This window comes from Pongo abelii, chromosome 3 (genome assembly GCF_028885655.2).
Source record: "Pongo abelii isolate AG06213 chromosome 3, NHGRI_mPonAbe1-v2.0_pri, whole genome shotgun sequence".
NCBI lineage: Eukaryota > Metazoa > Chordata > Mammalia > Primates > Hominidae > Pongo > Pongo abelii.
The window spans coordinates 101,568,194-101,583,429 of NC_071988.2; the positions used below are offsets into that span (position 1 = coordinate 101,568,194).

At 35.4% G+C, this 15,236-nt stretch overlaps 1 protein-coding gene across 1 annotated transcript in view; it reads left to right on the plus strand.

The window, feature by feature from the left end:
- The window catches only part of CFAP299 (cilia and flagella associated protein 299), a 657,858-nt gene that overhangs the window by 14,784 nt on the left and 627,838 nt on the right, over positions 1–15,236 (plus strand). Inside the window, exon 2 of the mRNA XM_003776468.5 lies at positions 12,012–12,142. Within this exon, the coding sequence (XP_003776516.2) occupies positions 12,012–12,142 (131 nt within the window). The remainder of the gene's footprint in view (positions 1–12,011; positions 12,143–15,236) is intronic.

Here is a 15,236-nt window from a genome sequence, read left to right on the forward strand (position 1 = left end):
ACACGGGGAATATCACACACCGGGGCCTGTCGGGGGTGGAGGGAAAGGGGAGGGAGAGCATTAGGACAAATGGCTAATGCTTGCGAGGCTGAAAACCTAGATGATGGGTTGATAGATGCAGCAAACCACCATGGCGCATGTATACCTGTGTAACAAAGCTGCACTTTCTGCACATGTATCCCAGAACTTAAAGTAAAAAATAAGTAAATAAAAAAAAGAAACAATGCAATCCATAGAAAAATGAACGGCATCTTTAAAATGCTGAAAGATTTGAAAAAAGTCAACCTAGAACACTGTATCAGAAGAAAAGAGTAAGGTGAGATAATTTATTTTTCCATCCAGGATAATTTGTTGTTAGCAGATATATATTACTAGAAATGTTTAATGAAGTTCTTCAGGTTGAAGGAAAATTATATGTCAGCAGGAAACTTGGATCAAAATGAAAATGAATGAAGAGCACCAGAAATGCTAAATATGTGAATACAAATTTTTTATGTTTTATATTTCTTTAAAGATTATTGATTATTTAAAGAAAAATAATGACATTGCATTTTGTGGTTTATAACATGCATAGAAATACAATATGAAACAACAATAGCACAAAAGATAGCAGAGGATAATGTTGCAATGGGTTCTTATACTTGAAATGGTGTAATATTATTTGAAAGTAGAATGTAATAAGCTAATAATTCTTGTAAATCACAGAGTACCTGCTGAAAAATAAAGTAGGCATATAACTAAAAACGTAATAGTGCAGATAAAATGGAAATAAGAAACAGAAAATAGAAAGCAAAAATAATCAAATATCAAAGCAAATGGGACTAATAAGAAATAACAAGGTAGTATATTAAAACCCAACCATACTGAAAATTACATTAAATGAAAGTGATCTAAACATTTCAATTTAAAGGCAGAGATGGTCAGAATAGATAAAAGTTCAAGAGCCATATATGCTGTCCCACCTTAAATATAAATGCAACAATTTAATGTAAATGTATTAACATTAATAGATTAATAATAAAACATTAAGACTAATATTAATGTTGTATTTATAGTACTATATTAATAACATTAAATTAACAATCTATTAATGTTAATACATTAAATTGTTTTATAATTAATGATTTATTGATCATTAATTATGATTTATAAATGTTAATATGTTAATTTTATATTAACATTAATAATTTTAAATAGATTAAAAGGATGGGAAATATGTATTATACAAGCATAAAGAAAAGGAGAGTTATAATGTCTATATTAATATCAGGCAAAGAAGACCTCAGAACTAGAAGTATTTCAGGGAAAAAGAAGGACTTTTAAATATAGATAAATGAGTCAATCAATACATTTTAATAAACATTTAGCTTACATGCCTCCTACCAGATCCTCAAAATGCATTATGCAAAATTGATAAGGATTGAAAGAGTAGACAAATTCACAATTATTTCTAGAGACATAAACATTCCGTTTTCAGTAACTGATAGAACCAGAAGTTAGAATAAATGTAAGTTTGTAGAAGATTTAAAGAGCAGTCAAAGGCCAGGTGCAGTGACTCACGCCTGTAATCCCAGCACTTTGGGAGGCTGATGTAGGTGAATCATTTGAGGTCAGGAGTTCGAGACCAGCCTGGCCCACATGGTGAAACCCTGTCTCTACTAAAATACAAAAATTATGTGGGGACAGTGGTGCACACCTGTAATCCCAGCTACTTGGGAGACTGAGGCAGGAGAATCCCTTGAACCCAAGAGGCGGAGGTTGCTGTGAGCCAAGATTGTGCCAATGCACTCCAGCTTGGGCGACAGAGTGAGACTCTGTCTCAAAAAAATAAATAAATAAATAAAAGAGCAGTTCACACAACAATAGAATACCTATTCTTTTCAAATGCACGTGGGACATTTATGAAGAGGGACCATATGCAGGGTCATAAAACAAGTCTCAATACATTTAAAATACTGAAATCATACAAAAGTATATTCTGTGATCACAACAGAATTAAAACTAGAAATCAACTATAGGAATATACCCCTCAAATTCCCAAATATTTGGATAATAAACAACATAATTCTAAATAACTCAATGTCAAAAAAGAAATTAAAAGAAAAATTAGAAAAAAATTTGATTTGAGTAAAAAAGAAAACAAAATATATAAATGTTTGTTGGATATATGTAAAGGAATCTATAGAGGGAAATTTACAGATTTAAAAGTTTATATGGGGAAAGGTCTAGAAATTAATGATAGTAGCTTCTACCTTAAGAAGCTTTAAAATAATACAAATTGAGTCCAAGCAAGTAGACAGAAGGAATAACAAAGAGCAGAAATCAGTGAAGTAGAAAATTGAAAAATAATAGAGATCAATGCTATCAAAAGTTACTTTTATAAAATATCAATAAAATTGACAAACCCCTTACTAGGCTGATTGTAGGTACCCTAAACACCTCTTCCAAAGTCATACTCCCTTCTTGGGGCAGTTCTCTTTAAATTACTGCTTATTGTGGACAAAAAGATGTGGCCACTTTAATCAATTTGGGTCAACTCGAAAGGACCATCCCACTCCAGAGCTGCTGAGGCCCTTTGTTATAAATGATCTCACTGCCCAATCCTGCTTTCTTTGGAAGTGCAAATTCTAAGAGTGCTCTCCAGTAAATTTTCTGCACACAAATCTACATCCCAAAGTCTGTTCTGGGGAGACGCCTCCTGCAATAAGCTTATTCCAAAAATGTCGTATTTTTTTAACATTAAGAAATCTGGCATTATAAAGTATCCAGATTGCCAAAAATTAGTAAAAGATGGCATTTGAATATGCCATGCTTTCTGACACTCCCAACTCTAACCTTTCTATCTTGAGTCAAGTAGCTGTTCCTGGAAGCAGTTAGCTTGATACAAGTGAAGCTTGAAATCTGTGGAGGTCAAACAAATTGTGGTGGGGCTTTCTCCCTGGGCAGGTTGAGAGGGCAGTATCTACACTATCTGTGATATGGTTGAAAGGGCAGAGAAACTAATTAATAGTACAGAATAGAAATAGAGAAATCACCTCTAATATACTTAAGAATCGAGTATACAGAACTGTAAAATTTCAAATCAGTGGAGAAAAGAAGCAATACTTAACAATGTTTCAGCGGTGTCTTTTGGAATAAAAAAACTTTTTGAATAAGTAAAAGTATTTCTCTTTCAACACCAGGCACCAAAATATATCCTAAATGCTTTGAACATTTTGGAGTAAGAACCATTAAGAGTTTCAGGAAAACAATGACCTAGGAAGACTGTTTGTAGATATTTTGCAGACACTTAATATATTTATTATACACACAAAGTTGTTACTAGTTAGTAATAAATGAGCAAAGGGTTCATTTCATAATTCAAAACAATTCAAAAGGAAGAAATGCACGACTGATAAATGTGTGAACAGATGGTGAATCTCAGTAGTAATCAAAGCAATACAAATCAAATTAGGATTTCATATGATTTTCATTTCAGAGGAAGGCAGTGACCTGAAGGCACAATAATAAATTATTAATATGTACAATATCTGTCCTTACAAATTGTTTGGAATATGTAATCACTAACGTTTTATTGTATATATCCGTAACGGAAAGGTGTTCAAGATGTACTGTTAAATGTTGAAGAAGTGGGTCATGAGACATTTTACGTAGCATGATTCACTTTTTTTGGTAAAATGTTTAAATGATTAAATCTGCAAACTTTTCAGTGACCTTTATTTGAACTTTATTAATGACAACATATTTTAATTTTTAAAGCATATATATGACTTTTTTTTCACTTTTATTTTAAGTTCAGGGTTACATGTACAGGTTTGCTACATAGCTAAAAGTGTCATGGGGATTTGTTGTACAGATTATTTCTTCACCCAGGTATTAAACCTAGTACCCATAGTAATTTTTCCTAATCTTCTTCCTTCTCCCATCCTCCTCCCTCTGATCGCTGCCAGTGTGTGTTGTTTCCCTCTATATGTCCATGTGTTCTCACTGTTTAGCTCCTACTTGTAAGTAATAACATGTGGTATTTGATTTTCTGTTCCTGTGTTAGTTTGCTAAGAATAATAGTCTCCAGCTCCATCCATTTCCCTGCAAAGGACATGATCTTATTCATTTTATAGCTGCATAGTGTTCTATGGTATATATGTACCACATTTTCTTTATCCAGTTGGTAATTGATGGGCATTTAGATTGAATCTAGATTGATTCACTATGGTGAATAGTGCTGTGATGAACATACATGTGCATGTATCTTTATAATAGAATGATTTATATTCCTTCGGGTATATGCCCAGCGATGATATTTCTGGGACGAATGGTATTTCTGTTTTTAGGTCTTTGAGGAATTGCTGCACTATCTTCTACAATGATTGAACTAATTTACACTCCCACCAACAATGTATAAGTGTTCCTTTTTCTCCGCAAGTTTGCCGGGATCTGTTATTTTTTGACTTTTTGTAGTAGCCATTCTGATTGGCATGAGATGGTATCTCATTTTGGTTTTGATTTGATTTGCCTTTCTGTAATAATCAGTGATGTTGAGCTTTTTAAAATGTGATTGTTGGCCACATGTATGTCTTCTTTTGAAAAGTGTTCATGTCCTTTGCTTTTTTTTTTTTTTTTTTTTTTTTTTTTGAGATGGAGTCTTGCTCTGTCACTCACGCTGGAATGCAGTGGCACAATCTTGGCTCACTGCAACCTCTGCCTCCCGAGTTCAAGCAATTCTTCTGCCTCAGCCTCCTGAGTAGCTGGGATATAGGCGCACGCCACTACACCTGACTAATGTTTTGTATTTTTAGTAGAGACTGGGTTTCACCATTTGGACAGGCTGGTCTCGAACTCCTGACCTCGTGATCCATCTGCCTCGGCCTCCCAATGTCCTTTGCTTTTTAATGAGGTTGATTGTTTTCTTCTTGTAAGTTTACGTTCCTTATAGATGCTGGTTATTATACCTCTGTTGGATACATAATTTGCAAAAATTTTCTCCTATTCTGCTTAGGCTGTCTGTTCACTCTGACGATAGTTTTTTCTCTCATTCTATAGGTTGTCTGTTTGCTCTGATGATAGTTTTTTTTTTTGCTATGCAGAAGCTCTTTAGTTTAATTAAATCTCATTTGTCAATTTTTGCTTTTGTTGCAATTGCTTTTGTGATTTCATCATAAAACCTTTGCTTATGCCTATGTCCTGAATGGTATTGCCTAGATTTTCTTCTAGGGTTGTCATAGTTTTGGGTTTTACATTTAAGTCTTTAATCCATCTTGAGTTAATTTTTGTGTATGGTGTAAGGAACGGGTCCAGTTTCAATTTTCTGCATATGGCTAGCCTGTTCTTCCAGCACCATTTGTTAAATAGGGAATCCTTTCCCCATTGCTTTTTTTTTGTCAGGTTTGTCAAAGATTGGATGGTTGTAGACATGTGGCTTCATTTCTGAGTTCTCTGTTCTGTTCCATTGGTCTATGTGTCTGTTTTTGTACCAGTACCATGCTGTTTTGGTTACTGTAGCCTTGTAGTTTGAAGTCAGGTACCGTGATGCCTCCAGCTTTGTTCTTTTTGCTTAGGATTATCCTGACTATATGAGCCCTTCTTTTGGTTCCATATGTATTTTAAAATAGTTTCTTTTAATTCTGTGAAAAATTTCAGTGATAGTTTAATGGGAATAGCATTGAATCTATAAATTGCTTTGGGCAGTATGACCATTTTCACGACATTGATTCTTCCTGTCCATGAGCATGAAATGTTTTTCTGTCTGCTTGTGTCCTGTCTAATTTCCTTGAGCAGTGGTTTGTAGTTCTCCTTGAAGAGTTCCTTCACCTCCCTTGTTAGCTGTATTCCTAGGTATTTTATTCTTTTTGTGGCAATAGTGCATGGAAGTACATTCCTAATTTGTCTCTCTGCTTGTCTGTTATTGGTGTTTAGGAATGCTTGTGATTTCTGCACATTGATTCTGTATCCTGAGACTTTGCTGGAGTTGCTTATCAGCTTAAGAAGCTTTTGGGCTGAGTTGATAGGATTTTCTAGATATAAGATCATATAATCTGCAAACAAAGACAATATGACTTCCTGTCTTCCTATTTCAATACGTTTTATTGCTTTCTCTTGCTTGGTTGCCCTGGCCAGAACTTCCAATGCTATGTTAAAATAGGAGTGGTGAGAGAGGACATCCTTGTCTTGTGCCAGTTTTCAAGGGGAATGTTTCCATCTTTTGCCCATTCAGTATGATATTGGGTGTGGGTTTGTCATAAATGGATTTTATTGTTTCAAGGTATGTTCCTTCAATACCTGGTTTATTGAGAATTTTTAACATGAAGGGATGTTGAACTTTATCCAAGTTCTTTTCTGCATACTGTTGAAATAATCATGTGGTTTTTGTCTTTAGTTCTGTTTATGCAATGAATTATGTTTATTGATTTACATATGTTGAACCAACCTTGCATCCCAAGGATGAAGCCAACTTGATTGTGGTGGATAAGCTTTTGATGTGCTGCTGGATTCGGTTTGTCAGTATTTTATTGAGGATTTTTGCATCAATGTTCATCAGTGATATTTGCCTGAAGTTTTCTTTTATTGTGGTATCTCTGCCAGGTTTTGGTATCAGGATGATGCTGGCCTTGCAGGATGAGTTAGGGAGAACTCTACCCTCTTCAATTTTTTGGAATAGTTTCAGCATGAATGGTACCAGCTCTTCCTTGTACATCTGGTAGAATTCAGCTGTGAAGTAATCTGATCCTGGGCTTTTTTGGTTGGTATGCTATTTATTACTGACTCAATTTCAGAACTCATTATTGGTCTGTTCAAGGATTCAAGTTCTTCCTGGTTCAGTCTGGGGAGGGTTTATTTGTCCAGTAATTTACCCATTTCATCTAGATTTTCTAGTTTATGTGCATAGAGGTGTTCATAATATTCTCTGATGGTTGTTTATATTTCTCTGGGGTTAGTGGTTTTATCCCCCGTTGTTTTTGATTGTGTTTATTTGAACCTTCTCTCTTTTCTTCTTCATTAGTCTAGCTAGTGGCCTATTTTATTAATTTTTTCAAGAAACCCAGCTTCTGTATTTGTTGATCTTTTGAATTTTTTTTTGTGTGTCTCAATCTCCTTCAATTCCATTCTAATTTTGGTTATTTCTTGTCTTCTGCTAGCTTGCTTTGGGATTTGTTTTCTCTTGATCCTCTTGTTCTTTTAATTGTAATATTAGGTTGTTAACTTTAGATTTTTCCAACTTTTTGATGTGGGCATTTAGTGCTATAAATTTCCCTCTTGACACTGTCTTAGTTGTGTCCCAGAGATTCTAGCATATTGTACCTTTGTTCTTTTTAGTTTTAAAGAGCTTCTTGATGTCTGCCTTAATTTCATTATTTACTGAAAAGTCATTCAGGAGCAGATTATTCAGTTTTTCTGTAATTTATGGTTTTGATGGAATTTTTAAGTTTTGATTTCTAATTTGATTGTGATTTGGTCCAAGATATTGTTTGTTATGATTTCAATTATTTTGCATACGCTGAGGAGTGTTTTACTTCTCATTATGTGGTCGATTTCAGAATATGTGACAGGTGGTAATGAGAAGAACATACATTCTGTTATTTTGGGGGTAGAGAGTAGATATTTATCAGTTCCATTTGATTTAATGCTGAGTTTAGGTCCTGAATATCTTTGATAATTTTCTGTCTCGATGATCTGTCTAATATTGTTAGTAGGGTGTTAAAATCTCCCACTATTATTGTGTGGGAGTCTAAGTCTCTTTGAAGGTCTCTAAGAACTTGCTTTGTGAATCTGGGTGCGCCTGTCTTGCATGCACATATATTTTGCATAGTTAAATCTTGTTGAATTGAACTCTTTCCCATTATGTAATGCCCTTCTTTGTCTTTTTTTTATCTTTGTTGGTTTAGAGTCTGTTTTGTCAGAAACTATGATTGCAACCCCTGCTTTTTTCTATTTTCCATTTGCTGGTAGATTTTTCTCCATTCCTTTATTTTGAGCCTATGTGTGTAATTGCTTATGAGACTGATCTCTTGAAGACAGCAATGGGTTTTGGTTCTTTATCTGGCTTGCTACTCTATGTCTTCTAATCGGGACTTTTAACCCATTTACATTCAAGGTTAGTATTGATATGTGTGGATTTGATCCTGTCACCACAGTTTTAGCTAGTTATTTTGCAGACTTGTTTATGTTGTTGCTTCATAGTGTCACTGGTCTATGTACTTCAGTGTGTTTTTGTAGTGGCTGGTAATGGTCTTTCCTTTCCATATTTAGTGCTTCCTTTAGGAACTTTTATAAGTCAGGTCTGGTTGCAACAAATTCCATCAGCATCTGCTTGTCTGAAAAGGATCTTGTTTCTCCTTTGTTTTTGAAGCTTGGTTTGGCCAAATATGAAATTCTGGTTTGGATTTTCTTTTCTTTAAGAATGTTGAATATTGGCCTCCAGTCTTTTCTAGCTTGTAGAGTTTCTGCTGAAAGGTCTGCTGTTAGTCTGATAGATTTACCTTTGTAGGTGATCTGACGCTTCTCTCTAGCTGCCCTTAACAGTTTTTCTTTCATTTTAATCTTGGAGAATCTGATGATTATGTATCTTGGAGATGATCTTCTTGTGAAGTACGTTACTGGGGTTCTCTGCATTTTCTGAATTTTAAAATTGCCCCCTCTAGCTAGATTGGAGAAGTTCTTTTGATGATATCCTGAAATACATTTTCCCAGTTGCTTCCATTCTCCCCATCTCTTTCAGGGACACCAATGAGGCATAGATTCCATCTCTTTACCTAATCCTATATTTCTCAGAGGTTTTGTTAATTCCTTTTCATTCTTTTTTCTCTATTCTTGTCTGACTGTCTTATTTCAGAAAGCCAGTCTTCAAGCTCTGAGATTCTTCCCTCCACTTGGTCTATTCTACTATTAATACTTGTGATTACATAATGAAATTCTCATATTGTGTTTTTCAGCTCGATCAGGTTAGTTACATTCTTTTCTCTACTGTCTACTTTGTCTGTCAGCACCTGCATTGTTTTATCATGATTTTTAGCTTCTGTGCATTGGGTTTCAATATACTCCTGTAACTTCAATGATCTTTGTTCCTATCCATATTCTGAATTCTATTTCTGTCATTTCTGCCATCTCAGTCCTGTTCAGAACCCTTCCTGGAGAAGTGATGTGGTCATTAAGAGGAAAGAAGGCACTCTGGCTTTTTAAGTTTTCATCATTCTTGTGCTGATTCTTTCTCACCCTTGTGGGCTTATGTACTTTCAATTTTTGAGGTTTCTGACTTTGGGATGGGTTTTATTTTTCTTTTGTCCTATTTGATGACTTTGAGGGTTTGGCTATGGTATAAAGTGGATCCAGCTGACTGGCTTCATTTCTGGGAGATTTTAGGGGGCCAGTGCTTAACTGCCAACTCCTGGACTGTGTGCCCTAAGTCTGGGGGACTTGTATTGGGCCCTGACTTTATTCTCTTGCTCCTTGAGGTTTGGAATCCACTGAACTGGGGGAGGAGGGTGAGGTGTGGCAACCACAGCAGAGTAGTAGCAGGTGCTGAGGGGCCTGCCTCCTTGCAGGCACTCACCACAGTGACAGAGGCAATGCAACTGGAGGGGGAGTGAGCCCCTACTGGAGACTGTGCTGGAGGCAGTGTTGGCTTGAGGAAGGTGTGCTGGTGGGTACAGGTCTAGGTGCCTTCTCTCTGCCCTGCAAGCAGGAGTCATGATACTACTTTTGTTTAAAGAAATCCAACACACCCACACACATGTCAGGAGCAAGGATTGACAGGCTGTACCCCAAGATGTCAGTGATTATCTGTGAGTGATAAGATCATGGTGGTATATGATGTGGGTGATATGTTTGTCCTATATCTTTAGGTTTTCCACAACAATAATGTATTACTATTGTAAGTAAAAATAGATGAAATGAATTTAGTAACACTCATTTAGTTGATAGGTAAGTGGCCAGCCACTAGCCTTCTGATTGTTATAGATTTCACATTTCTGAATCCTAGGGCAGATAATGTAAAGAGGATATGCAATTTTTAAAAAACAAACTTTCCAGTGGACCTATAGATTTTATTTTCCAATTCAAGTCTATCTACCTTATATTTGGTGGAAAATTCTTCTGGATTTTGGCAATATGAGACCTGCCAAGCCTTAGAGTTTGTCACTGAGGCTTTGTCTTTCTTTGTGTCCCTTAAATACGTTATTTTGGGGGTTGGGAAAATGTTGTGTTTGAATATGCAAGTCAAGATTCCATTTTAAGCCAAATCCCCAAGCAAGGCTCAGATTCCTCAGATAACCTTGGGCATTGTTCTTCCTTTGGGCTAGTAGCTTTGCTCTTAACTAGGATATTTCGAGACATGCAAGAAATACGTTGTCATAATGGACAGATGACTCATGATTCCACCAGTTTAGGGTATGATAATGGTAAGTGAGGCAATCAATATCGACTTTCAGCTTATTTTCTCAATAGATCATGCCATTTCTTACAATATAGTTTAGCATTGGTGAGTCCAGAATTGTCCAAATGATTTTGTGTAAAATTCACTCAGTATACAAAATAAATATAGCAAATTGTAGGTAATCTTTATTATACAAAATTCTATGTTTGACCACAAGGAATTTATATTCCTAGAGAAGAGTCCCACAACCTCACTGAGCTGAAAGTCCTTTCTACAAATTCACTTTTAGTAATGTATTTAAGAAAATTCTTACTCAAATGATCTCACTTTTGTAAATTAACCCCCAAATCTGCATTGGTATTTCTATTAAAGATTAATTCCACTAGGTGGAGATATTTGTTCAGTTTTGTGGTTCACACTAAAGGATACAGGAATAGAGAAATCTATGAAGCAAGGGAGTGTCTCAGAAACAAGAATAATAGCCTTGGGCCTTCCAAGACCTGTTGCTTTGCCTTGTAATCATTTGGCAAATGTATACACATTGCTTCGTGGAGTTTAGTATTTGCTTTTAATGATTATAAAAGAAAAGTGGCAGGTTTCTAGCCTTACAGTATATAATTTTTTATTTTGTTTGAATACTTATAACTTTAACCACTATGGTTTGAATAGACTGTTAACTAGACATCTTAAGTTTTCTCCTTTAACTGTTAGACAGTTCTTGCATTCAACAGCGATATAGTAATTAAGTCTTCATAATAAAAAAATAGATTCTGTTTTCACTATGTTTTAGATATTTTATATTTAATTAAAATGATAATGGCCACTATTTAAATACTGTTGTTTAATACTTTAATCTTTATACTAATAACTTTATGAAAAATGGTACCTTGTCAAATCATGGGGAAACAATTTTTTTAAGTATACCATGCAACTGATAAAGATGTATGCGATAATTCTTAAAGTAAGAAAAGTGTAAGGCCTAAAATACTGGGAAGTTTTTTTTTTTTTTCAATTTGAATTTTTTTTGTGGTGATCTTGAGTTTCTACTTTTCTGTTTTTATTGGTACCAACATTATATGGAAACAATCTTCATAGTTAAGTAAGAAATTCATCTGCTCCTCTTTATTTTGTATTTGAAGTTATAATGTTCTGTGCCATCGGTTAATTGACTTCAAGGAAGTAAGGCTCTAAAACATTGAGCTCTCTCAAAGCAGCCTGGTTCTTTTTTTTTTTTTTTTTTTTTTGCCATTGGTTTTTAAAACGTCTTTTGTGTATGAGTACCATTGTCTCTATTTTTATTGTTTTAAAGATACTCTATTAATTACCTACAGATGTTCTCATAAATTGATTAAAAACACAACAGACTTTTGTCCTCTAATCCCTTAGAGAAAAATTAGCAATTGACATTTTCTTTTTTTCCTCTTAAATATATGGGAAAGGGAAGACCAAATCAGTTGTGTATAAATGTATTATTAGAAAAATTCTAGTTTTTTATATCTAATAGATCATGTCTAGTTTTTAAATACATTTAATTTTTCATTTAAAGCAATTGCTTGGTATACACTGCAGATGTAAGATGTAAGTAAGTAAGTAAAAGTAGTATGTCTCATTTGCCCACTCACCTAATAACTGATTTTCTCTCTAGGATGAAACCCTGGCCCGCCAGTTGGTGGAGCTAGGCTACCGAGGGACTGGAGAGAGAGTGAAAAGGGAAGATTTTGAAGCAAGGAAAGCAGCTATAGAGATTGCAAGACTGGCTGAAAGAGCTCAGCAAAAGTAAGTGTCCATGTTCCAAATCCAGATTTTATGTTATATTCTAGACCTCTGGAGTAATTCAATTTCGTTTGCATTGTTTAATTTGGAAGCACTGGCTGGAGCAGATAAAACTTGGAATATCCTAAGCATTTGTTCTGCAGATGAGGAACTGAAGCAACTGTAATTAATATGCTTGCACTAAAGCCACATGAAACTTCAAGCTACTAATTTGAAATATAAATACCAAAATATGATCATCATACCAATAAAGTTTTGTTAAAAAGTAACTTGATATTATTGGTTTTATACATTTATATACTAAAAATATGAACGACTTTTGCCTTAGAATTCTTTGTACTTTGAGGTCGGTAAATCTTTAGTATCATTTATGTTCTCACATTTTTCTAAGCATTAATTCATTCAACTTTTTAATAATCACTAACTTTTGTTTATATGCCTCATTTATATGCTAGTATATAGTATGTGGTTATATTAAACATAAATCTAATGAAATATGTTAAAACATATAATGAAAGAGATATATTCCTAAAGTGAACTGCATCAAACTTGTAAGGCAATTTTATAAAGACCTAACTAGTTGACAAAGTAATAATCTATTTCATTTTTAAAAGTGGATCATTAAAGTATAAATGTTGGGGAGGATAATTACTTAGAAATCAATATACTATCATTGGATAACATCTATAAAATTACCCAGTAATTATGAACATAAATTTTCCATGTACACATTACAAACAATAACATTTGGTAGTGGAATGTGCTTTGGTCCTGGGAATATGCAATTAGAAGTGGCCATTCTAATGGTAATTGTGTTTCAGAACCATAGTATACTGAAGTTTAACATACTGATATTTGGGAATATATTAGTTTTCTATTGCTGCCATAACACATTATTACAAATTTGATGACTTAACACATTTCTGGCCGGGCGTGGTGGCTCACACCTGTAATCCCAGTACTTTGGGAGGCCGAGGCGGGCAGATCACGAGGTCAGGAGATCGAGACCATCCTGGCTAACACAGCGAAACCCTGTCTCTACTAAAAATACAAAAAATTAGCTGGGTGTGGTGGCGGGTGCCTTTAGTCCCAGTTACTTGGGAGGCTGAGGCAGGAGAATGGCGTGAACCCGGGAGGTGGAGCTTGCAGTGAGCCGAGATCGTGCCACTGCACTCCAGCCTGGGCGACAGAGCGAGACTCCGTCTCAAAAAAAAAAAAAAAAACACACACACACACACACATACACACACATTTCTTTTTTCATTGTTCTGTCCATACAGTGTGGCTCGGCCAGGCCCTCTGCATAGTATATCACAAGGTTGAAATCCTGGTGTTGGCTGCATGGCATTCTTGTCTGGAGGTTCTGAGGATGCAACTGCCTCCATGTTCAGTTAGGTTGTTGGCCAAATTCAATTCCTTATGATTATATGGCTGAGTTCTCCACTTCCTTCACTGTCATTTGGGGGCTGGTCTTTGCTTCTAGAAGCTGCTCATGTTTCTTTTTAAGCTTTCCCACTCCCTCCAGCAACAGTGGGTCAAGACCCTTTTACCCTTCAGATTTCTCCAACTTCCTCTTCAGAAACTTCTTTCCTGACTCTGGTCCAAGAAATATCTCTCCTTTTAAGGACTTATGTGATTACACTGTGGCCATCTAATGATCCAGGATAATCTCCCTGTTTTAAAGTCAATAATATTTATTATATCATCAGCAAAGGCCCTTTGTTTGTTATTTCTTCACCTTTTATTTTAAGTTCAGGGGTACGTGTGCAGGATGTGCAGGTTTGTTATAGGTAAACATGTGCCATGTTGGTTTGTTGCACAGCTCATCCCATCACCTAGGTATTAAGCCCAGCATCTATTAGCTATTCTTTCTGATGCTCTTGCTTCAACCAAGCCCCACTCTGACAGGCTCACTGTGTGTCATTCCCCTCCATGTGTCCTGTCCATGTGTTCTCATCATTCAGCTCCCACTTAGAGGTGAGAACATGCAGTGTTTGGTTTTCTACTCCTGTGTAAGTTTGCTGAGGAAAACTGCTTCCAGCTCCATCCATGTCCCTGCAAAGGACATCATCTCATTATTTTTACGGCTGCATAGTATTCCATGGTGTATATGTACCGTATTTTCTTTATTCAGTCTATCATTGATGAGCATTTGGGTTGATTCATGTCTGTGTTATTGTGAACAGTGCTGCAATGAACATATACATGCATGTATCTTTATAATAGAATGATTTATATTCCTTTGGGTATATACTCAGTATTGGAATTACTGGGTCAAATGCTATTTCTGTCTCTAGGTCTTTGAAGAATTGGCAAACAATGGTTGAATAATTTACACTCCCACCAACAGTGTAAAAGTGTTCCTTTTTCTCCACAACTTTGCCAACATCTGTTGTTTTTTGACTTTTTAATAATCACCATTCTGACTGGCATGAGATGGTATCTCATTGTGGTTTTGATTTGCCTTTCTCTAATGATCAGTGATGTTGAGCTTTTTCTTATATGTTTGTTGGCCGCATGTATGTCTTCTTTTGAAAAGTGTCTGTTCATGAAGCAAAGGACCTTTTGGTATGTAATGCAACATACTCACAGTTCTTGGGATTAGAGAATGGATATCCTTAATCCCATTAATGTAAGAAAGGGGCATTCTGCTTATCACAGGTAATTTATGTAAAATCTCAGGAATTTACCGAACATAGTTATTCACTATCAACTTCTATTCTTGGAAAATTGAAATGAGGCTAGTTTTCTGTGTAAAATGTACTGTTTGAAATGCACCTTATGTAAAACATCAGGGAGAGTCTTTTCTTTTTGTGAGAATCAGTAAATGTCTATCAGTCAGGAGCAGAAGTGGAAATATTTTTGTGAGATTTTACAAGGAATTCATGTCAATTCACATGCGATTTTATGAGTGATGTAAGCTATTTCATATCCAGAGGAGTTATTCACGTTTAAAGTCTAAGTTCTATCGACATCACATGTCCATTTTGTGTTGGAGGATCAAAGTAGGTATTTCCTCTATGCAATAGTCTCTTTAACTGGGCAGAGCTGGAAGTCATCAGGCTACTTATGAGCCAGTTTTGGGAGACTAATCCCC